Genomic DNA, 25,211 nt, shown 5'->3' on the forward strand with positions numbered 1-25,211 from the left:
TCACCCAAACATCTTTCGTAAAAATAACTGAAAGTGCTGTTCTGTCAAAACCTATGTATTTTGCAAAAGTGGAAAGCTCCAATGAAACACTGTTAAATTTCTTGCAAGCTTTTAGGGAGCCCAGGAGCTCAGCTGTGGGGCATTGTGTAGGAGTCCAGGTTTTCAGAAGATGGTGTGGAGACTGGTTACCAGAGATCAAAGTGCTGTGGGATGGGCAGCTCAGAAAGCTGAAGCTCGCCACAATCCTGTCTCCTTGTTGCAGGATCTGAATATCACTGCAGAGACTCTAGGAGTTTCAGGCCTCCTTGAGAGCTTTAGGTTTTGCTAAGGCTTGGCTACGTGCTAGACCCTGAAAGCCTTCGGTCTCCAACACTGAGTCCAGCCTGGCAGAGGTTAATTAAAATTTCCCAGATGTCCTAAGGATGGAAAATGAGGAATTCTCTGGTCATAATGGCAGGGGCATCATGAGCAGTGGCAGTAATATCTGAAAAAGATGCAATTCTTGTCAGCTTTGCCATATGCTGGGTGGAAACAGCACAATTGACAAAAAATATATTTATTTTGCTAATAAACTTTGAGGGATTCTGAAAACAGATTTCATTTCAGTGTTTCCTAAACAAAATGACCACAGATTTAGTTCCAACAGAAGAGTACCTATTCATTTCCATAAGAAACTCATTTTATTAAAACAAAAAAACCAAGAAACTTCCTAATGGGAAAGTTTCTGGCCAGCTCCAGAAGATGCCATTTCTATGGCCATTAGACCTGGATTTGAGGTGGCATTCTACAAGTGAAAGAATCACATCTCTCAGCCAGGTTTGGTTTTTAATCTCTACCTTAGTCATGACGTGAGATTCTACAGTTTGGTTCTTGCCTGTGCATTGCTTCATTATGATGAATTTTATCGTAATACCTTTGTAACATTCCAACTGCTGGTCTCCTGAAAGGAAAAATTACAGACCACAGAACTTAATTACAGGTATCTACACTTTTGTTTTTGCAGTATCACAAAAGCAGAATTTAAATACAAAACAAACTGTTGGACCCAACTGGTGAATTGCTACCTTTATTCACACCTCAGCCTTTCATACACCCTCAATGTTTCCTAACAGTTATTTATCAAAGTCTAGGGGTTTATAGCAAAATCATGTTTGAATATCATGTCATACAGCTGTTAGCACCCATAAGTGACAATGCACAGCATACTAAGGTAACATAAATCAAGGTATCTCTATTAAATCAATAGGCTTGTGCCAATATGCAACGGTTATTTAATTACAGGATCCCTGAAAGCACCAGACATCAAATAGAACTTAGTTTAATCATTTTAGTGAGTCTTTGCATTGAAGTAATCCTTTTAAGCATTGATCAGCAGGCACTGCAAGTGTTTATATATTTGAGCAGGTCTAATTACTTGGCTAAATATAAATTTAGAGATTAAATATTAAGCATTGCTTAGCATATCTGTTTTATTTTTTGTGGTTTCTGTTATGTCTGTCTGTGATTATAAATAATACAGTTGCATTTGAGGCTTTGCCTTTCAGCATTTGCAATCCATGATGCAGAATTTCTCATTTATGAGGTGACTTTATTTATCACGGAAGGAATTAGAAAGTGGCAAGAAGTTTGTGTGAGTTCCTTATTGAGCTCTCTCAGGTAATAGCTTCACCCTGAGAAAATCACTTCTTTGAAAAGGATGTAATACTGGTAAAGTAGCACCTGAATTTCATCTCTCTTGAATCTGGTGTTTGAAGCATAGTAGAAGCAGGAACTGAATAAAAATACTGAGTAAGAAATGGATTAGTGTGTCAAATTAGATGACGCTTAAAATGCAGAAATGTCTTCGAATGGAGATTTCTCCACAGTGTCTTGCTATACTTCAAAATACTTTTCATATTTAAATTCTGCTGTCTATTGAAGATGTCTGGTATCTGATGAGATGTTTTACTTTGATGTATTATCCCAAGAGTTTATTCTGTGGTGTTGGATATGTCTATTTTCTCTTAGGATTTTGTTTTATCTTTGAAATGATTCACAAATAACATCTTACTTACATGGGGCATAAGCAATATTGCACATTGTTATCTTGTAGTTACACTTGGTCATTAAGGAAAAGCAAGTTGATTTTTTGTTTAGGAAAGCATTATGTACCAGTTGAGGCTGATTTTCTTTCTGATTGAAAGGATATCTGAATTTCGCCTTTATAAAAAAAGAGGATCGGGAGTGTTCTTGTAGAACAGAGTGGTAAGTTTCTGTTAAATTAAATAGAAGCAAAGCCACTCTTATAATACTGATAATAAAAGAAACTTGATCATCTTGTTTATTTTTAGTGTGTACAGATATCTTCTAAGTGTTTACTCCTCTTGTATCCTATATGTGTTTATATATTGATAAATAGCTCTTCTGAATCTGATACGAAGTGGGTCTGTCTAGGTTTTACACCCTTGATCTCTGTGGAACTTCTCATGTACCCAGCTGCTGTCATTAGAGAAGGAAGGAAATGCTGTCTCTCTGCTTGGTATAATTTATTTTATAAATAACCAGATTGTAATAAGAGGGGTAAAATGTCCATGCCAGCTTTAACTCCCATACAGGATTCAAAGGTTTAAGTCCCAGTTGGAGATACGTGATTCACGACTGCCCAGAGCAGGGTATTTAGGTCCTGGAGAGAAGTTATAGAACTGCCTAACTTAAATTTCTATACGAAGCAAAACCCAGTTCAAGCATATCAGTGTCCCTTTGTGGTTGGATTAGTCTTAACTGGTTAAATCAGTGTGGGAAAGATATCAACTGGTATGATGCTGGTTTAACTGTTGGATCAAAAGCAAATATTTAGTTTTACTATGGTAAGTTAAAGATACTCTGTTTGCATCAGATCAGTAGAAGATGTGTAACCAATTCAGATTCAGGGTTTGAGCCAACAGTCAACTTGTGGGTAACGCACAGCTGTAAAGCAGAGAATTCAGCAGTTCCACAGGCTCCTTTAAATAAAAAGCTGAATCACCTATGGAAGCAACAGAAGAAAATCAGAATGCTGCTGTGAGAGCTATGATAGACAAAAGGAAAGTCTAAAGTGAATCTCTAAGTCCCACTTCTCTCCGAGACGTAACGGTTCACTCTGGAGCAGGGACACATCTGCTCCTGCTCCCCCTGTTGGAGTTAAAACTGCGTAGGGTGCCGTTTTTTACAAAACAGTCGCCACCTGCACTACTCGAAATCCAGTTGTTAGAGCTCTTAGATAACGTGTGAGAGAGCCAGATTCAGCTGCCTTCTCAGTGCTCAACTCAGTCCTATAAAAAGAGCAAATCTTAAAAAATATGACCGCCTGGAGGAATTAATTCATAACTGGGTGCTTTGCGGATAAACCTTTGGGTATTTTTGTTTGGGGGTTGTTTTTTTTTTTTTAATCTGGTAGGGTGCGTGATAAATTCGATGATGGCAAAATATGTTAAGGGTGTTGATTTATTTTTGGTTCAGTGCTAGTTGGATAATTCATATTTACATTCCTTATTTAAGAATATGGCGATCACTGCCAAAAGTGATATAGCCTGCAGAGATGTCTGTGGAATCCTGCTATGAAATCAAAAGCGGTCGCCATTAGAAACCACTTTTCCCACCAGAGTAGACTCTCAGAACCAGAAGTGACCTGCAGAGTCTCCCAGGAAAAAAAAAAAACAAAAACTTTGAGCACTCATTACTGTGTTGCTTGCTGTTTACTTCTTATTGCCTTGTGCTGTGAAGTACAAACCATCTGGCTTTTTCGTCAGTTTTCTAATAAGGCTCATGATTCAAAGCAGTAGCTAATATTGCATAGGTCAGGTAACATTGACTTGCTGTGGGATTAGTCTCCTTTTAACCCAATTTGGTGAATACTTTGCAGTCTTTAACATAGGAGAAGATCCTACATTTCCTTTTGATTTCCCGTGCAGCGGCGCAGTGTCGTCAAGGCAACGTGCTCTGCTGTTTTCTTTCTTCCAGTAAACTGTCTCAAAATATCGCTAGCCTCAAATCATTTCTTGTCATATATGGGGTCAGCCACTTCACCAGTATGCACAAAGGCACAAAGCTATTACTTTCTTATTGGCTATCATGTCATTATAGTGAATAACTTTGTGCTCAAGGGAGAATGTGTATATTAAAGCTTTTGAAGTAAAAATAATTCTATAGCATTTATAACCTATTGTGATGCCTCAAGGATGCAAGGGACTACTTTGTTCAGACGGTCGTATTCCCAATTTTTAAGAGAGAGTAATAGAGCGTTACTGCTAATTTATCTGTACATAGATAGCATGTTGTAGTTTGCAGAGTAATGTTGTCTTGCATTTTGTGCCATAACAAGAATAATAGGTCTTAGCTTTCTCATAGTGAACAGAATTTGGGTTAGCTTTCCACCTCCATATTTCTTCCTCTGCCATTCAACACAGCTTTTATTCATGTAGCTGTTCCAATTCTCATGGACTTCTAACAGAGATTCTGACCTCTTGTGCCTCATACCTTGAAACCATCATAACATACCCTTAGGCTTGCAAAAAGCCATCTTACTATGACACTTTACGGGGACACCCCCACGTGCAGCCTCCTTCCTGGAGGCAGAACAAGGTGGTTTTTTGTCATTGCTTTGAACTTGCATTCTTTCAAGAAGCAAACAAGGCATCTTATAGCAGAAAATGAAGTGAAAACTGTTTCCTCTTCTAATGACCTGATAGCAACCAAATTTGCTACTTCTGCTGCTCGGTAGCGTTTACAAAAGCAAAGGGAATTGAGGAGATTGTCCAGCGCTGGGTATTAGTGGTGTTATCCACTATTGGACAGAACCCTGAACATGTGCTCTGGGATGTACAAATCCTTCTGTGCTTGCTGAGGCCGAAATAAACAGTTTGGTCTGAGCTGGTTTACAGACGCAACTTGCATCAAAAGGTTTCACTTCCATTTTATGTAGACGGTCGTGCCCCACCCTGCAGTTCATCAGCCTTTCACTTATTTTTTTAAGAACCTGGGGTCTCCTTTTCATTTTGTATTTCAGCCCTTTCAGTGTTTCATTTTACAGCTTGGTCTCATCAATAGTTACAACAGAGGAGGGGCTGGGTAGCTGAAGCATTGAAAATAATTAAAAGAATTTCATGGTACTGGATTTACAACTAAAGAAAATGTAAATGCAATAGTGCCCAGACAGAAAATGTATAGCTAGTAATACAAAATTTAAAGAGCATAATCAACCCAAGCGTTGACCTGAACCAGTCATTGTTATTCATGGACTTTTGTAGAAGTGCCGTTTTTACTTTTTAATTTTGAAGCTAGGGATTTTACTAGCTCTAATAGGAGTGGGCTGCTGTTCATGATCTGATTAATGTATGTATTAATCTCTCACATACCTAACACATACAATTTTACAGTGGTTATTTTCCTCAAAATTGTTTTGCCTGGGACCTATCGATGTGAGAATGATCATGAGTTATAATTTGCAGCCTGATGCTTGCTTGTTGCTGGAATGCACGCAAAAAAACCAAAAAGGCTTCCCTTGAATATAGTGATGTTCTCTTGAACAGAGTGATATGGTACTGGATTTAAATTATGATAAAATGGGATAACTACCAGTTTATTCAGTATATTTTATGATTTTTCAGTGCTAATTTAATTTTATTCCTGTAGCATTTTATTAAAATTACTTGGAAGAAAAGAAACTTTTCTTCCAGGAATTATTCAGATCTTGATTCATCTGCTCCACTCTGTGTGTGGCAAAATTGGAATGTATGGCATTTGTTGGAGGTCTTTCAGAATGAATAGCTTCCCTCAGCTCTTTGCCAGAGCGCTAGGCTGGAGTTTTGTGTTAATTACTGTAGCCTTTCCTCAGCACAAATTTCTTCTATTTCATTTTTATTTAATTGGAGCAAAAGAGTCTCTCTTGTGGGAAAATGAAAAGACAGAGAAGGTAACTGTAGCGATTCATTGGGAAATCACCATTCTTGCTAAAGTCATATTTATAGATAATGAAGCACGCCAGCTCCTTTTTTAAGTCTTGGATACGTGGCAATTCAGGCATATGCATATATACTATATATATAGTTGCAAAAATAACATACATGTAGACACGTTTAAACAACAATGTATTTTAAAATACTGGCGTCTTGGTATACCAGGACATTTAAACAGAGCCACATCTTTGTAACCATTCATACTGATTTGATTAAGGGAAGCTCAGAAGTCGAGTTACATTTTCTATACAATGTACGTCAGTTGCTGTTACAACTTCAGGAGGGAAATAATGACCATATAAAAAAAGAATTAGTGTTCAGGTTCACTTGTACTATTAATTTAGTGGGTGATGGAGGAGGGGAAGAATTGGTAAGAGCATCTTTGATCTATAAGAGTGAAGGATAGAAAATGAGATAAAAGGAACACACAGGATGTTCTTGAGGTTCATCCAACAGTACGAAATGGCTGCTCTTCATTCGGTGACTTTCAGATACGGCTGCTTCCTGTTTCCAGTTAACTCTGTTCTTTTCTCGGAAGACTCCTTAGCATGCCAAGGTACCTTTGCACCCTTTCTCCCTCCACTTGCCGCTATACTTCTCTCCATTCCCGTTACAACACATGATGCTGAAGGGCCTTGGGCTGTAGCGATGTAATAGATGCTTCTGTAGCCCAGGTTGCACGGCAAGTTCTCCAGGTAAGTTGCTTTAGGTTTTTATTCTTGAAGATACAAATTAGAACTCTAAGGAATTTTACACTTTGGAAAGAGTGTTTAAATTACTAATGTATCAAATGGGAGAATCAAGGACCTGATCAGCAAACAGAAAAGGCCAAGCACATATAGCACATGGCAGTAATGAGAATTTTCATGCTTGCACAGGTCTAAGAGAAGACACACCTCGGTGAAAAATATTTTCGAAGTGGAATAACTAATATTCCTCTGTAAGTGCTGGAGAAGACTCTGTACATCATTTACAACTACAATTAAATAAACAGAAAGTATATTTGTTGATTTAGCTTTCCAGGTGTCACCAGTTTTGTTTAATCAGCTCTAATTTCAAAATGCATGCTTCAAGGTACTTCTCAGCAGGGTAGACAATTTGATATTGAGGAATTAAGCAGTGTGATGAATTCTGAAGAGAAGGTGATTCAAGTAAAGACTCTCTAACAAAACTGTGATCATATATTATAACTGTCTTAGGTGCCTAAGGGAACAGTTCTTCAGAGAAATTTCACTTTAATTGGGCAGGACTAAAGAAAGTGGAGAGTTGTACAAGACTATGTAATGGGACGTTGATCTCCTGAATGTTGCTATACCCACCTTTGTCTCTCATTTCTCTACTTCCCCTATTTCTGTCATGCTATCCCAGCCTTCTGTCTACATCGATCACACTAGTTAAGACCAAAATACCCTCAGATGTGCAAAGGGAGCCCATGCTACTTGGTGTTCGAAGCCAGAGACTCTGGCACAGGCTGCTGGGAGATGTTTTGTTATGGCTGCTGTAGTGGAGGAAGGACTCGTGGTTGCTTTGACCCTGGCATAATCCACCTCAAATCCAGCACTGAGCATGTGTCGTGGCTGCTCTTGTACTGCCCACAGAGTACATACTGCAAAATGCAGCACCCCCACCTGCTTTCGTTCGAAAATGAAATCTCAACTTAACTGGCCTTGCAGCAAAATTATGGTCTGTGCTTTGTGGTATGGTAGTTAGACTGATTGACTCTTTTTTTTTTTTTTTTAAATGAGGTTTTTTGTGTCTAAGTTATTGTTTGAGAGCTGGACTGTGATTTAAAGGCATTTGCTACTTAGTGACTGGAGGAAAATGTCATGCCTTCAATTAGGTGTGTTGCTCTTTTTGGAAAGTCAGAGTAGGCAGAGACGGGAGACGACTTGCTGCAAAGAGAACAAAAGTGGCACACAAACTAGATCCTTTCGACAGAATGATTGTAGAAATACTGTATGGAGAGCAGGTAACAGTAACATCTGCTTCTGTTCATGACTAACCGTGATAAAAGTTAGCGGAGACATAGATTCTGCACCTTTTTTCCTTGCTTCTTTATGGGTTGCCCACATGTGGCTTGTTTTTTGATTTTTGAGTAATAAAGGCATATGCCCAGGCAGTTAAAGTAAATCTTTTCTAGAGTTCTAGATGTGTGCCTCTTTTTCCTAGTACCAGACATTCCCCATAGTTTTGCATTATGGTGATAGTTCACTCCCAGCTGGTGGTTTAATGTTTCACCTGCAGTTTATCTGTCAGGATTCTCTTTTTAGATAAGGTAGCTGAAACGTGCTGTGCTAGGAGATAATGACCCTTTTCTTAAATAGCTTACAAAGCAAGAGAAGAAACAGCAATTGTAAAAGAGAAGCTCGTGATCGTACTGAACGCTGATCATGTAGACCTCCATTGAACAAAGAATTGGTTAATGTTGCTTCAGCATTTAAAGAGGATGCTTGGAAATTAAGCACTTTGTAGAGTATTTTTGTATTCTATATATTGATGTAAAATATTTTCTAGCAGATGGGAGCTAGGAAGAAGCTCCCAATATGGAGAGGTTATGCTATAATTACTTGCCACAGGGTTTCTTGCACGTTTCTCTGAAGCATCTGGTGTTGGCCTCTGTCCGAGACAGAGCATTGGATAAGAGGGCATGAGGTCTGGCTATTCCTGTATTTCCAAAGCGTAGTGTTTTTTTGCTTGGTCTGTGTTGGGATGATTAGGATGCAGGTATTGAAGTTGTTCTAGTTGGTAAATGACAAGTATTCTCAATAGTACTTCCAGATTGTAAAAACAGCTACTTCATTTTAGAAATTATCTTCTCAAATTACTAAATACCCCTATTTTACACTTTTTGAGGGTCTGCTAATTGATGACATACACAGCTAAATCTTGCATAAGTTTGTGAAGAGTGCATGCTGATTATATCACTCAAGTCCAGCTCTTTTAACTGTCACTTAAAAAAAGAAATACAGCACTGTCTTGATTTTGATAAAACCGAATTATTAGTTCCTTGCAGAATACAATCTTAAGGTGTTCATCAAAGTGAGATCTTCCATTATGTAGTTCCTTTATTACTCTCGGCATGCATATCACACATAAAAGTGAATTAAAGTGTGTTTGCCTTTAGAAATGCCCCCATTTCTGGTTCAGTTTTAAACTTTTAATAGGTGTTTTAAATACACCACAGACATTCATTTGAATTCCAACCAGCTTTGTTTAGCGTCACCTAGGGACAGAAGTAGATGTTAGGTAAACTTCAGACAGGTTTGCCAGAGTAGGGTTTGTACCAGCTCATCTAATGAGCTAACTAGATCAAGGTAAGGTTGTGCATAGAAACGGCCGTATGATGCACTGTACAACATGGGATTTTTTAAAATTTACTTTATTTTTGTTTTCAGTGGCTGCTGTAGCAGGGGTCTAATTCTGGTCTTCTATTCTTGATCCTTGCAAGAGTTTCTTCTCTGGGATGTATCTTTTCACAAAAGGCAAGGGGCAAATAAGTTTTCTGTGTTTTCTGTGAGCCTGCGCGGTTCTTCCTCTCTGAATGTGCTCTGGATGTGTTTGAGGAAAAAAAGTGCAGAGGAGGTGTTTTCATGGCCCTAACCCTTCTCTTTTCAGCTATCGGACCTGGCACATTCTGTCAGACCATATGAGGGGCATTTCTCGTCTTGGAGCAGGATGCAGCAAGGCATGCCCTGTCCTTTAAGATGCAGTCCCTCAGGCACAGGCTGCAACCACGTGCTGTTTAGGTGGCACAGAGTGGTCCAGAATGCTTTTATTCAAATTGCAAGGTTTGAAGCCTCATCTCTCATCAACACTTCAAATCTGCATGAGGCTGTTTTGTTGTCCTGATATGTGTGGAGCCCTGTTGTCCTTTATGACTATTATTTCTTCCTCCTCCGCCCACTGCATGAATTCCATTCCTGCAAACTACCACTGCAGCTGCTTTCCGCCAGCTGGTAGGTTGATGGTAGTGAACAGTTCACCATGGACCCTGAGCCAATGAGTACTGCAACAAGTAACCAGAAAACCCTGCCAAAACTACAGAAAATAAATAACTCTGAGCTACGTGTTCAGACTACTGACATGTCTTCACTGCTTGGCTCACTTTATCATACACTGCTCTGGTTCTTCAGAGCTTTTTTTCAAAAGTGCTGGCTAGATCCTTTGGGCCTGGTTTGAGATAAGAAAGATACTTTTCTGTGTATTCCTAGTCTGTGTCCAGAATGCAGTTTCTACAGCAGCCCCTAGTATACAATTTTAGCCTTCATTTTGCAGGCATGATTATTTCAATAGATTTCAATATTCATATATTATTTCAATATTGCGGTTGGCTCAAAGTCTTTCTTTAGATTGTAGAGAGATTGTAGAAAGAATTCAGAAAATGTTATGTGAGAGCAGAAGGAAGTCCTTCCAGTGTGGGTGCTGTGTGCATCATTAACACCTCAGGTTTTATAAATCAAAGTAAGCTGAATTCCACAACACAGCTCAATTTAACAAAGTTAAAAAAAAAAATAAATCAAAGACCTACCCTGAACTTCAGCACACTTGTTTCTAAAATGCAAGCACAAAGCAGTTGTCATTTTTTTGATAAATTCTGGATAGGGAGAAAGATGTCAGAATGGGAAAACTATGTAATATTAGCCATGTCATGCCCATATCAGACTCCCCTGTCATGCAATTTTTAAAAATAGGGTTCCTGAAAATACCCAAAAGTTAAAAGTTTGAGCATTCATAGCATGTTGCAAAGCAGCCCATTAATTTCACCTTCAGTTTGGCACCCTCAGTGATGAGCCCCTGCAGGAGAGAGACCTTGGGTTCTAAAGGCATGAATCTGCAAACCTGCGGCAGATACGGAGTTGCTTCAGGAAATCTACGTGGGCAAAGCTTTGTGGCCAATGTGACAGAAGATTACCGCTAGCAGGAGGCAACATTTGGACACAAAATGGCAGATGGGGGCAGGCAGACAGTAAATCTACACTCAGAAGGTAGGGAAAAGGAACACACAGGCAGCAAAGTTTGCAGAGTGCAGTTCTGTGGTGTGGTTACAGCTTTCATGTGAGCAGTGTGAAGGTTTTGGTTCTGCATTGGGCCATTGTGAAACTACTTTGCAGAAAGCTTAATGTATGGGAGGGAGTTAAAATTGCAGATTTACTTCTGTCTATAAGAAAAGAGGCTGTATCGGGATCTCTAGGATGTGAACCAGCATCCCCACATACGCAGACAAGCTGTTTTCAGAGGATATTTAAAAATATCCCTACTTATTTGTTGCATATTGATTAACCAAGCTTTTATTAGAGGTGACATGTAGGGAGGCAAATTTTGGCCCTTTAAATAAATATCAGGGATTTTCTCAGACTCTGTTACAGGAAAGGGAAGTGGTTGGCTTACATACGATTTAGATGTTCCCTGTGAGTAGGCTACTTTTTTTTCCCTTTTTTTTATTTTTTTTTTTTTTTCTTTCCCCAGAAGACTCATGACTACATTTTGTAATTGCAGGAGTGGGTTATGAAATCAGTAACCATTCCCTTTAAGTTTTACAGCAAGAGAGTCTTTAGGAAACAGAACGAAACCACAAGGTAGAAACCCAGAACGGTACAGTTTTACAGCTGCCGCTTTCAAGATTGTTACTTACTTCTCTGGCAGCAAAGCACAGGAGTTCAGGCTGAGGTGTGTGTCGTGTTTTAGAAGTAGCTGCAAGTAGTAGTTGGGGTGGGAGGAGTGTTTCTCATCACATTTACAATACAGCTTCTTTCCCTTGGCAGTTCATTCTAGCTTCTTGGTAGGAGCCTCTGAAGCAGGCAGGCAGTCTCCTACCACCCTCCAGTGGTTTGCAGAGCACGGTGCAACTGTAACGTTCAGAAAGCTTATTCAGAAAGTAGGAAGGGAGCTGGGATTATTTCAAGCTTTCTTTTAGGGATACATACTTTTGCATTGTGGGTTTTTTTGGTGACTTGTGCAAAAAGTCTTGTGGTTGTTAGATGTTACAAAGTGTTTTAGCGCACCGGTTCTGTGGAGCGCCATGGTGTTCGTGCAGTCGCTTGCATTCGCAGGACACGAAACCATCCGCATCCGTGATGATTTCCAGTTTCTGTGTGTATTGCTGCCAGGGTTAAGGAATCTGTGGGTGGTGACAATCACATGTACAACGGTGAAGGGGGTGCTTTGGAGGAGGCTGGGCAAAACCAACAGTGTTTGTCTATCGATTTAGTGACTCAATAATTTCCAAGTCATTATAAATGTCTCCTCTGGCTGTTAGTCTTCCATTTCTTCCTCTCCTTCCAGCCTCTAGAGCACCTTAGGAATATTAACATATACGTTTCCGAGGAAAATTGCATCTGGGCATTTACTTTTATGCTATTTTTCTGATCTTGGTGGCCTCTGAAGTTCTATCCATGGCATGTCAGTGTGCCAACTTGATGGTTGTACATATTCTAGATCACTGATAAAGATAATAAAATGTGATGCAATTTATTTTTATCTTGCCATCATGAATGTAGAGAGCCATGAGAGTTGCAGAAGCTTTAAAATACAGCAGGGGTGAATTTATCAGTGGTTAAGGAGGCATTAATGCCCTGTGTGACAGGGTGGTATCTGCCTAACCTCAGACCATATCACGTCCTGGACTATAAAGCGTAAGTAAAAGGGGCTGATGATTTCCCTGCTCAATGTATTGTTGTCTCATAGCCTTTGTTACGGATTTTCAAGCAATTTTTATTTCACATAATTGTGCTTTTATCCAAGCAAGTCTATGCTAACATTAACAGTTAATTTTTAATTTAAGGCTATTGCAAAAATCCTAAAATAGTGAATTGCACTTTTCTGCTCCAGGGCAACTTAAATTGCTGGCTTATCTAGTAACATCACTCCTCTAGTAGAGAGTGACGGTAGTTACGTAGTATTCTCTGTTCAGCCAAACTAAAATACGTGAGTAGGACAGGAGGATTACCTCAGCTACCACAGGGATCACAAGGAGCAGAGCACAAAGTTTAACTGAATTTCCCTTTCCGAGCTCAGCCCATCGTGACTGGAGGTGAGGGGAGAACTGGGACTGCAGCGAGGGCAGGGCAAAACAGAACTGCAGCTTTGGGAGACGCTAAGAGCTGTAAAATACTCCCAAGTATGCTGATCCCGCTGTGTCTGTCTGTGTGAGCAGGAGTCTATCCTTGGTCCTTTCTTGTATCCCAACTGGGAGTACAAGGTGCTCTGTACCCCTTCCCTGGTGGCTTCTCCTGGTCTCCTGCCAGCTCATTTCTGGTGTGGTAACGTGCATGTGGATAGAACAGGTACAAAGCCATGCTGTCTTGTGGGAGAAGAAAAGGGTCCAGAGAGAGGAAGCAGAGTCCGGTAGGCCTTGGCTTGCTTTCTGCTGGATTTGTGCACGGGATGTTAGCAAAAAAGGCCTGCTAGCTCCCCCTCCTGATACACCTTTCTTGTCAATCTCAGCAGAAGTTTCTGAGCTTGTCCCTTTATTTACCTATGCTGCCTGTTGGTTGTTTGGTTTTGCCTTTTTTTTTTTTTCCCCACCTACAAAATGTTTACATTTAGACTAATGGGAACAGCATTCTTCTTTGACTTTAAAATTCCATATGAAAAAGCTTTATTTGGGCATTCAGATCAACACTCTAAGGCTTTTGTTTATGTTAGAGTAAAATGGCTATAACAAGACTGCAAGTATACACGGCAACGAAAATTTAGCACAGAATCTTCTCTCCAGTAGACCAAAAAGTCAGAGCTGAGTTGACAGAAAATTTCTGTTTAAGAACACAATTCATTTTTATGTTCAACGTTGATTTCTCACAAAGCAGCCACAGGTAAGTGAAGGGTTAAGGTAAAATCCTTTCTTCCAGCTGGACAAAGACAACTTTTTCTTTGGAAAGAAAGCCTGTTGTAAGGCTTGAATTGAATTTTCACTGCAAATAGGATGAAAGTCTCCAGGTCAAATGCTGTGTAACTGGGTGACTGTGGTGGTGTGATAAGACTGTGATGGTAATGCCACAGCCTGACCGCTGAATACTACCTATGTGAGCTACAATGAATATAAGGTTCTGGGTTTTTGGTTTATTACTTTTTTTAAATGCCTCCCACTTTTCCAGACTGCCATACAAAACCCAGCAAGCTTAGTTTTCACTCCTAAGCAGAAGTATCAGAAACTGAAATGAGGCATCAGCTGGTAAACAAACTGCTAGCTCTGTCTGTGTGTATTACTCAGGGAATACGTCAGTTCTTCTAAACAGTTATTTAAGCCTTGTGTTTGTAAAATTCTAAGAAAGGCCAGAAAATGCTCCAGAGACTGTTTTGAGGCAACAGCTCTGAAATCATAGAATCACAGAATCGTTTTAGGCTGGAAAAGACCTTTAAGATCACCAAGTCCCACCGTTATCCTAGCGCAATGTGCAAGCTTCAACTGCCAGTAAAGAATGCAATTTGTTTGGCCTGGTATGTGCCGCTCTAAAACTAATGGCAGGAGGAAGCATTTCTGAGAGTTAGCCCTCTGGGTGACATTGCATTGACATTCCACAGCTTTTACTGCAGTTGTGCTCCTTCGTAATGTGACCAGACAGCAAATAGTGTTCAGATTAGAAGAACGGCTATATTGGTTCAAGTTTAAGCATCTAGCCCAGAGGCCACCTCCAGCGCTTGCCATAAGCAATTTAGAGACATTCATTACTTCCCAAAAACAAACTCAAACAAAATTTTTTTAAAAAGCAGCCAACCAAAAAAATCCAAACAAGGAAAACAAAGCTAAACTCGTACCTTCAAAGTAAATTTATACCAACTCAGTGCTCCGAAGTGGCCAGGGCATACGCACCTGGAAACTATTAGGAGCTGCATCCCGGGTATACCGAAGGTCCCTGTAAGCGGAGGAGCAGCTTTGCGGTCCCGGTGACCGGTGCTGGGCCATGGGTGCTGAAGCCCAGTTAGCGTTAGCACGGCTGCAGAGAGATGGCACTGTTGTATTGTGCTTCGTGCTCCCTTCGTTTATTAGATGCTAGAGACCGGCTCCGAGATTATTCATCGGAATGGAGGCATTTTGCTTTTAAATGTCATATTCTTTCATCTGTTTTCCAAGGCAAGCATTTTAGTAGAGAAGGGATTTAGTTTAAAAAAGTGCTGAAAAAAAAATGTCTTCACAAGCAAGATTTTTAAAAAATCACCTCGAGTTGCGTTGTTCAAATGGAGAGAATAGCCTGTTTCATCTTAAAATAACTTTAACTTAAGCTAGTATTTAGTGCCATAATTCACAAACACGTGATGGATTTAGTGCCAAAATTCACAAACATGTGCCTGGAAGATCCTTCTTGTATTACTGAGGCTGTTTGACTGCTATCACATACAAGCGTTTCCACCTAATAATCTTTTCAGGTTTATTGAATTTAATCCTCAATGCAGCTGCATTTCTTATGCTTTTATTTTATAGGAAGACTGTTCCACAACTGCGTTCCTCTAATTTTAAGCAACTGAGAATAGCTGAGAATTGTTTAAGTATTACAAGCTAATGTTTGTGGTTTTTCTTCTCTCATTAGCAGAAGTGTGTATCAGGTAAAGTTAAAATAAATATCTAGCTTTTTACCTGCCTAATAACATTTTACAGCTGTGTTGCAGTTACTTTAGATGTCATTCACAAGCAGACAGAAACAGAAGTCTTCATTTCTCTGAATCCGTAAAAATGAGACCATTATGAATTTTACAGTGATAATGCACGTGCTACTGTAAAGTGTATGATCAAAATAAAAAGACTTGTTAATTTTATTACTGCTTGCTTTTTTGGTAGAAAGAGCCAGAACAGCCTAATCAGTTTATTGTAAAATTCTACAAGTCTGATTTTTTTTTTAATTACTTTTTTAATTGCAGTGGGAGAAACTACAGATGACAACAAGTGAGAGGAGGAAAATAGTTTGTTCAGTCACATTCCATGTAATTGCAATTACCTGTGTTGTTTGGTCACTGTATGTTTTAATTGATAGAACCGCTGAGGAAATTAAGCAAGGCAATGATAACGGTAAGTATCTTTTACCTTCTTCAGTCTTGTTGAAAATGTAATGGATGGCTGATAGGCAGCTATGTAACCAGTCACATTCTGTTCTTAAATAACAGCTTGCTGATACATGGCTACATCAAATTATTTAATGCAGAAGTAATGAATGCATCAGTGTTAAAAGCTTATGTTATGCCCCTGCAGAGAGACCTCTTCTTAGTGTAATCATTACAACAGCTTAACTAGCCTGCTGGTTCTTCCTAGGTTAATCTCCCATTATCTAGATATTTCTAAAGGTCAGACAAAAAGGTGAGTCAAATTCAAATAGCTCAGTGCAAGTTCAGGTCGTAAAATAGCAATTTATTTATATTACACACTTGAACCTTGATATGCTGTAGAACATGATAGAGCCCTTTCATCAAAAAGCTTCCTAATACGAAATTCCAAGAGACCATGTTCCAGTCGTGTTAGTCCTTCATGTGGGACTTAAGTAGCATGGGAAGCCATTCCTGCGTCCTTTGAATAGAATTTCACTGTGAATATCCATGTTCCGGTTGTTTTTATTGTGAGGGCGGTCAAACACTGGAACAGAGAGGCCGTGGAGTCTCTGTCTGTGGTGATACTGAACACCCGGCTGGACATGTAACAAAATGCAAGTTTAACATAGGTAGGCTTATTTTTGGACTATACTTACTGTATGTGGAAAATATATTCCAAATTGAACTACTGTTTTCCTTTCAAATCTAAGTCTGTTTGGTCTTAAATTTAGTCTTAAATATGATCGTGATCATGAAGAGGCTGAAAAGTTTTTGGGTTTTGATCTGAATTGACTTTAAGCACAGTAGAAGGACAAAGGTCTCTAGCTTTGTGCTATACGCTGGAGTTAACACAGAAAACAAAACAGGCGGAGCTTTGTGCCTTGCTAGTTAGATAAATATTTGATGATTCTCCCAATGCTTGCCTTTCTTGTCTATGAGAGGAAAATATGTAACAAGCCTCAGTAAGTCACAGATGAATGTATGTGTCAAAACAAAGCCTTGTTTTGCATTCTTTCCAAATGGGTAACCCCATTTTTCATCTCAAAAAAAAAAAAACCAAACTGGCCCTGAGGGCAGGACTAGGAATGGCTTTGAATTTCTATTTCTGAGTGCAGCTACATCACCCTACTCATTAAAATGGTGGAAGGTATTTCTGTGTATTAGCTGAATTTACATAACAAAACAGGTAACATGAATTTTTGTTATAAAGAATCTGTAAGAATCACATTAATTAATCCTGGTAGGCTCAAAAAGTATTTATGATTTGTATAGAAGTCAGTGTTTGCCAAATGTAATGGATGATTCTCCACACTAAAAAATGGACAAAGAGATGCCTTGGAGCTACTTACAACACACAAAAATAAGTGTTTGTTAAGAGAACTTTTTGCTTATTGAGGGGGGTGTACTTTTGCCAAATCAAACCTGTATTTCAGGGGGTGAAGGGGTGGGTGGGAAGAGATGTGTATGTAGTTTGCTTTTCTCTCCATTATCTCCGTTTAAATGGGAAATGCTGGGGGAAAAGGCAACGAATACTGAAGGAAAAACACTTTATAAACATATTTTGAGGAGGAGAAAAACCTGAAAAACCTGACTAATACTAGTACTGTTTATTAATATTGTGTAAGCTTAAAAATCCCTTTTTTAAAATGTATCTCTCATTAAAGGGATTTAAAGGGATTTTTTTTTTCTCCTTACGAAAGCATATGATGCAAATAAATAAAAGTGTAAACCTCTTAATTGGTAAACCTGTCACTGGTCTATAGAAAGGACAATTTAAAATATATTTAAAATATTCTAGAATTTATATGGCACCAGCAGTAGGGAATCAAGTTTGACATAAATTTGCTCTGCATGAAAAAAAACCAGGTCTAGGCTCAGCTGAGCTTTGTCTCTCCTAATAAAGCTCGAGTCTATGAAAATATGGCAATCCTGGAATGTACTGAAAGGTACAAAACTCACTGTGCCATACCAGTTAAACAAAACCGGTGCTTCCTGTATTGCCATGGAAGAAGCAGCAGCACGTCTTTACTGCTAAGATGTGGAAGAAACTCTGAAGGAAAGCTGAGCCCTTTATTCAGCCTCTTTCTTCTGAGCTCAGCACTCCAGCTGTGACTTGCTGGTTCTAAGTGTCGTTACCCACTGACAGGGCTTAGTCAGATGCAAACCATACTGTTTTCATAATTAAGAGCAAAAAAGAGACAGTGATTTTTAAAAACAGTTATTAAAGGGAGAAAGAGAAACCGCATCACCAGGTATGACACCTTCGGAAAGTATTCCTTGATACTTTCTTTTGTCCCGGGAACTGGGGGTTGAAGAAAGGCATGACAAACATTTTGTGAACAAATTTAACAAATATGAAAGGATTTGTCCCTGGCAAGTTCAACTAACCAGAGTAATAGTGGTTAGGGAGATAGAAAGTGATTTGCATGGTCTTTGCATGCTTTCATTTTGCTGGAAATTAAAAATAGTTAGTTGGCTAGCACCATCACTTAATACCTTGTTACCATTTCTAAGTACTACTGCACAGTTACCCTGACAAGGAAAACTACAGCTACTTCAAATGTTTTGTGTGCTTTTGCAATAATTAATATTCTTCTGCTATTTGTTTAATTAAAAGCCCAGGTCCTGTGTGTTTAACAGTAAAGGGGCTACTTCGATTCATGAGACACACACAGCTGGCTAAGAGTGAAGGCTTGCTTTGAGAAGTCCGGGTTACCAGGTCTAGGAGTCAAGACTGGCTCCCCACTGAAAGCTGTTCTGCTGAGTCCCAGAGGAATGCAGATTGCTTTCCTGCCTGTGGCAAAACTTTCATCCCTGTGTAAAACTCACAGATGTCACCAAGTTGTTGTGATATACCACCAGTGGTCGAGTACAGCATCTGTTAGGCACCTTGAATACTACACTCAGGGAGCAAAACATTATTCAAAGACCTTCCATATAGGACCAACAAACCTATTCGGATTGTTCAGACTGACCGCTTAAGCGTGGAGACAGAGGTCTGACTCTTGTGTATAGCATTTAATCTTTAAATGCGATGAGGCAATGTGTAATGGGAGGGCTGGTAGTTGCTCCTTTATGTTAAGCTACTAAATGGTTGAAAAAGCAGATGCAGTGGCATGAATGAACAAGAAGGCTGTTCTTAATACAATATTAATTTATTGTTAAAATCTTAAGACCACATTTAGGCGAAAGAAAATAATTTTAACGTTAGTCATATCATAATCAAGTTCAAATGCTCTTGCCTCTAGCTTTTGTGTTAGCAGCCATATGTTTTCCTGTAACTACCAATGTCATTGATCAATGCAATGAGAAAAGTAAGAACAGATGCACCAAAAATTGTGAAGTTACTTTTTTTAGTAGAAATATACGTTCTGCTTTTTGATATAGGTGAGTTCGGGGTGGGTGTGGGTTGCACAGACAGCAGGAAAAAGAGGCCAATGAAGGCAGGTGATGCAGGACATAAGATCCCTTTTCACTAGTGTTTTGTTGTGTTTTTTTTTTACTATACCCTGGCTTCAGGGTGAAGTTAGGACCAGGTAATAATATTGTAAATGTTGGTGTTCCAGGCATCCTAAACAGTGTCGTGCTTCTAGCACAATTAAAAAAAAAAACAAACCAGTTGTTGTTGATGATGTGCATAATGTTGCCAGGTAACCAGTTATCTCGATTTGGGTACTTGTATTTTTGCTTAAGCTATTGGAAGTGGGGCTATTATTGAACAGGAAAACGTTTTGGTTTTGGCTGTATCTAGCATTACGCTTCCTTTGTGAGAGTGGCCTTGCATTTCTTATTTCTTATTTGACCAAATTGTGGTGAAGTCAGTTAAAAGCGGGAGGCAGATGATGTAGTTTCTTGGCTGGCCTACGGCAGAGGGAACTGCTGCTGTTTCCTGCTTGAGCCGCAACTGCCCCAATAGCATGTACCTACCTGGGAATTCCTAGCAAGTGGCTTCTTTTCCAAGTATTCTGCTGAACCTCAGCACTTGACATTCAATGTGTAACAATGGTAATAAATATAAATGTTTTATTTCAAAGGTGTCCTTGAGTGGCCATTTTGGACAAAACTCGTTGTGGTGGCCATTGGATTCACGGGGGGCCTGGTCTTCATGTACGTGCAGTGTAAGGTTTATGTTCAGCTGTGGCGCAGGCTGAAAGCCTACAACAGAGTGATCTTTGTTCAGAACTGCCCAGACACCGCCAAAAAACTGGAGGAGAAGAACTCTTCGTGCACTCAGACGTCGGACGTCAAGGACGCGGTGGTGGTGCCAGTAGCACAGACAGGTACAAACTCTCAGCCGGCAGCTGAAGAAATGACGTCTGAGGTCATGCCGGTTTGACAGAGGCAGCATTCTTTCTTCCTTGCAGAAGAGGGTGTAGTGTTTTCTACACTACAAATGCTAAAAGAGAGTAGAAACGACTGTGCATTTTTTCAGTTAAAAAAGAAAAAACAAAAAACCACTCAAAAACCAAAACCCTACGAGGAAAATGGATCCAGCAAAGCAACTTGTTACTGTATGGAATGTGACCGTTTGTGAAGTAGTTTCTCAGCTAGTCAGCAAGTGTAGTGAAAGTGGAAGTGTAGAAAGTGCAATAGGGAACAGGTTTAACAGAAAATGCCAAACCAATGTGGTAAGAGTACCTTTTTTCTTTTTTTTTTTTTAAATTGGAAGGCTGGGAAAGTAGAAACAGACCTGATATAATCATTTTGTTTACAGAAAAGAAAAAACCTTTCATCTGTTTACCTCTAAGAGTTTTATTTGCTATTTATCTTCTTAAAGATACGCTTCAAAAGGGTACCAATCAAGTTATATGCATTAACTGAATCGAAGTATAAAGAGCTGTACCACAGCACTCACTCTCTAAGCCTCACACGGTAACGCATGTTCACGTTACTGCACTGGAGCCCGAACGTTTGGGCAGCTGTGTCAACTAAGGATATTTGAAACATTTGAAGGGTAGCGTTGTTTTTAAAAATGCCTGAATTTTTGAAAAGTAAGCAATTCCAACCAGTATAAACTCATGTCTCCATAAGCTACAAGTATTTTTTTAACTATAGCTGTCAGCAAAATAAGTACAGGAAGGCGAGAATGTGTAGATATGTATTCAGAAGAGCAGCTCAGCTGTTTATTTTACTTTGTAAGAGTGAATTAGACATGAATTGGATAAGAAAAGTTTTGAGGCAGAACTATAAATGAAAAAAAATGTGGTTTACTTGCAGGATCACACAAAAGTAAATTACATATTATCAAAGGTCTGAAAAAGGACGACACATAGGGAAGATGGAAGCCATTTTTGGTTTTATTTTTCAAGATTCATGACACATAAAGGTAGATGTAAGAGAATACACCTGTGTATCCTAAGAGAACATTAGTTTTTATCTCCTTGTTCTGGTAAGTTAGTTTTTATCTTCCTGACTGAAAAAATAAATCAATGGTTTCCCTCTGTACAGGTAAACTTGCGGTGTTAGAGATCCAACAGTTCAGTTGTTAACTTTGTGTTTTGAGCATTCTCATACAAAAATGAGGTGTGAATAGCATTAAAGGGTGCAATAGATATATGAATGTAGATATAACGACTGTGTCCAACAGGGTGAATTATGTATAAAGAACCAGTTTCGTGATTCACTTCTCATACCTGTGATGTTTACCATCGGAACCCAACAGCAAGTATTGACTTGGAGTGGTTATGTACTGGTGTAGACAAGTCTGGGGCCTGAATGTAATGTATATTTAAAAAAAAAATATTAGTTCTTTTTGATCTTGTATTTAGGTAAAGGAGGAAAAGCAAACAAGAAAATAAAGAACCAGAATAAAGAGGATAAGGAGCATAGTCTCATTCAAAGAAGGAAATCTGTCATAGTTACAAGTGAACTAGACTTCTGCAGAAGCCTTGCAGTTTCTAATGGCGAATTTCCTCTGTACACGCTCAAATATCTGCAATTAATGAACAGAATCATCCCATTCTTGCAAATATCCAGGGTGCTGGGCCTAAGATGTATTGGAGTTTATATATTACGCATTCCCTTGTGGATGTGTTTACTGGCTTAAGCCTCAGGGAATACTGGAAGTAGGACTATTAGCAGAAATGTGTCTTTTAGCAGGCCATTATGTTCTTTCGTACTGGAACTGCTCATGTAATTTGGCTGTGACTAAGTGGTCGTCATCTGGCTAGACAGGACACAAAATCTTGGTGCCTGAACAGGCCCTAAATACATATTAATATTTGCTCTAGGTTACTCCAGGTGAGTTGGATTCATGTTCAAGTTTTTTCACATAATGACATTTTTCATGTAAAGTAACATTCCAGTTACACAATTGCAAATTGGAATTGTAGCATTCCTCATTTGAAATGACATACAAGAGTAACCAAATCATTCTTCTGTTTATAATCGTGGGGGAGACTTCAGAAGGTCTTCAGAAAACGATGACAGTGCTAAGGAATGCCTCATAACTGCCCAGGTTTAGTCTGCAAAGGCATGGCTTTCAAAAAGTGCAAATCACCTTGCTAAAAATTAAAACTCATGATATCTGAAGTTAGGCACTTAAAATTACTAGCTGCATCTACATGTTTGGAATGATGTTTACAATAAAACCTGATGAATCACAGGAAAAATGACTGACAACGAACATTATTATGGAAGATAATTAGGAGCTTTCTGAAATAATCACAGTTTCTTACTAAGTGACAGTAACCCTGCTTCTTCAGCCAGCTGTTCTTTGACCTGCTGTAGCATCATAACCCCATTAGAAGTACTTTATCCCCTATTTGACAGTTTACTGGAGGCTTAATTAATTTTTTTCTTGAACAAGTATAAAATTCAACTGAAAGAAAAATGTACCTGAGGCTTCTGAAAGCAGATTATAGCATCCAACAAGATTACTGTACATTTATAAAAATACACTGAAGAGTCGGCAACAGAACAGACAACTTGCAAAGTTTTATACTAATGACTTCACCTTCAAAACACTATTTTGGCACTCATCTCAACTACATGTGCAACTGAGCTTACAGTTAGTTAGATGTAAGAATGGAGAAAGACTTCAGCTGAAATTCCTCCTCTCCCTTTGAAGTATTAACTTGGACAGCAGGAAAAAGAGCAAAATGGGACAGTGTCTGCTGAGGCAGACAATGAGACAAGTCAACAGCAAGAGAGATTACAGCAGACCTGAAGCAGTCTTTAAACCTTTGAAGCATTACCGTATTAGCCCGTGCATCCCTTTCTCTTCTTCGGTGCCGTGGATATTCAGAGCTTTCAGGGATTTCATGCAGGAGTGGAATTTGTTTCTGAAGCAGGGTGGTTCCTCTTCAAGAGGGGCAAGGAACTATTCACACCAACACGCCTTGGATACAGGTCTGCACGAATGAGGAAGGTGCACGAATACAGACACTAGACAGCTGCTTATCAACAAATGTTTCTTCATTCCCACACATTCACATATATTCCCTCATACATTTTCTGTATTAATTTAACGACCGCAGGATTCTATCCTGCAAAAACAGTACATTGCAAAGTTTTAAGATAAATTCTAAGAATTTTTAGTGAAAATGATACATCAAACAAAGCTCCGGATCAAACTGCCTGTGTAGCCACAGTGCACCTCAGGCAAACAGCCAGACACCGGAATTTAGCCCGGCTAAACCCACAAGGGCAGAACCTTGCTCTGAGCTGCCGTTATGGAGAAGAGCTTAACCTGCATTCTTGTTTAAGCAAAGTTGTAATGAAGGTAGGTAGAAGTAGTCTGGTGTCCGATCAGATCTGGAATTTTAAAGAAGACACTCTTAACCTGTGAACATGAACGCTTCTTTTCCTGTTTTAAGTTAAAAGCATTATGAAGTTTATTTCAAACTGGCATAAACATACCACTTTTGAACTATCATTAGCATTAAGAAGATTCTCAACTAGTCCAATTGTGCCATTCACGCACTGCTGTATCTGAAAGCAGTGTTTATTTTTGTTGTGTAGAAAAAAATAGCAATTCCCTATCACCAGAACAAACCATTTATAATTTCTAATAATGCAATGAAACTTATTCTATGATGAAAATATTTTACTGTGTATAATATTTGGAACCATGAGTTTGTGATACTTGTTTAACTCCCTCTCTTTTGCAAACGAAAAATTGTATGTTCTTGTGGGTGAATGTGTACTGAAAGACAGAAGGTAAGGGAAACAAAAGTAATATATCTGCTTATTGTTGTGAAAAAAACTGTATTTGTATTAAACGAATGACCCAAATTACTGTAGTATTCCACACTTGTCACTTTGTTATGCAGAGCATCACATGCTGAACATGAACTGGCAACACCACACTCTTGCAAGGAAGGTGAATAATATATTCAGCGGCACACTTGAAAACTGGTGAACCTGTGGGCTCAGAGTGGCCAGTTTTGGGTACCACACCTTGGCAGAACACTCGGGAAAATACCTCACAGTACAGAAACATTTGTAAAGAGCTATGGTGGCTTGTCTTGCGGAAAGGAAGACTGGGAAGGGGGTCTATAAGAACAGGCTTCAGTTCCATAAAGAACTCCTGAAAAGCAACTGGTCTTACATCCATAGCAAAATGGACAACCAGTACCGGGTTTCAGCTGCAGGAGGATAAGAAGAAAACTTCTTAAGGAGACTAATGGCTTAGAATTAACTATTTGTTGTATGTGATAAGGCTTAGATTGTCAGAATGAATCAGGTTCCTTTTTTATTATTTTAGAATTCTACTTTGAGAGGTTTTTCTCCTTTTCCAAAAACCTTAAATGCTTTTTGGGAAGTGGAAAGAAGTTATTACGTGTTTGCGTTATAAGAGAATCTGTAAGAATTATAAAAGATTCTTTAAGTCGGGTGTAAAACCGAAGAAAGTATACTATCTTGATAAATACACAGCATTCCAAGCAAACTACAAATTTAGTTTTCTAAAGAGGGTTGTATCCACCTACCCTGTAGCTTCATCCTAGATTGTCAGCTAGGGAGTGAGCAAGCTAACTTTCAAAACCTGACACTTCTAGCTGGAGTAAGTCATCATACAGCTGGTGACTGCTAAGAATATACTTTCAAAACACAGGAGAAGCATTCTAACAAATCACATTCCCTATATCCAATGCCAATAGACTGTTCATGTTGTTAAAGCTGCCCTAACTCACCTTTTAAATCAAAGATGGATTCATGAATCCCTTCAACATGTAATACAGCATAACCAAGGAAATTCCAGAAATAAAAAGATATGTTCATTTC

General features: G+C 39.0%; 1 protein-coding gene across 2 annotated transcripts in view; it reads left to right on the plus strand.

Annotated features, from left to right (window-relative positions):
- The window catches only part of MARCHF1 (membrane associated ring-CH-type finger 1), a 250,412-nt gene extending 226,193 nt beyond the window's left edge, over positions 1-24,219 (plus strand). For both annotated transcript variants that reach the window (XM_064449772.1, XM_064449771.1), the window contains 2 exons: positions 15,825-15,972; positions 20,021-24,219. In XM_064449772.1, the coding sequence (XP_064305842.1) occupies positions 15,825-15,972; positions 20,021-20,322 (450 nt within the window). In that variant the 3' untranslated portion in view covers positions 20,323-24,219. The remainder of the gene's footprint in view (positions 1-15,824; positions 15,973-20,020) is intronic.
- Positions 24,220-25,211: the final 992 nt, after the last annotated feature.

The sequence above is a fragment of the Phalacrocorax carbo genome, chromosome 4 (genome assembly GCF_963921805.1).
Source record: "Phalacrocorax carbo chromosome 4, bPhaCar2.1, whole genome shotgun sequence".
NCBI lineage: Eukaryota > Metazoa > Chordata > Aves > Suliformes > Phalacrocoracidae > Phalacrocorax > Phalacrocorax carbo.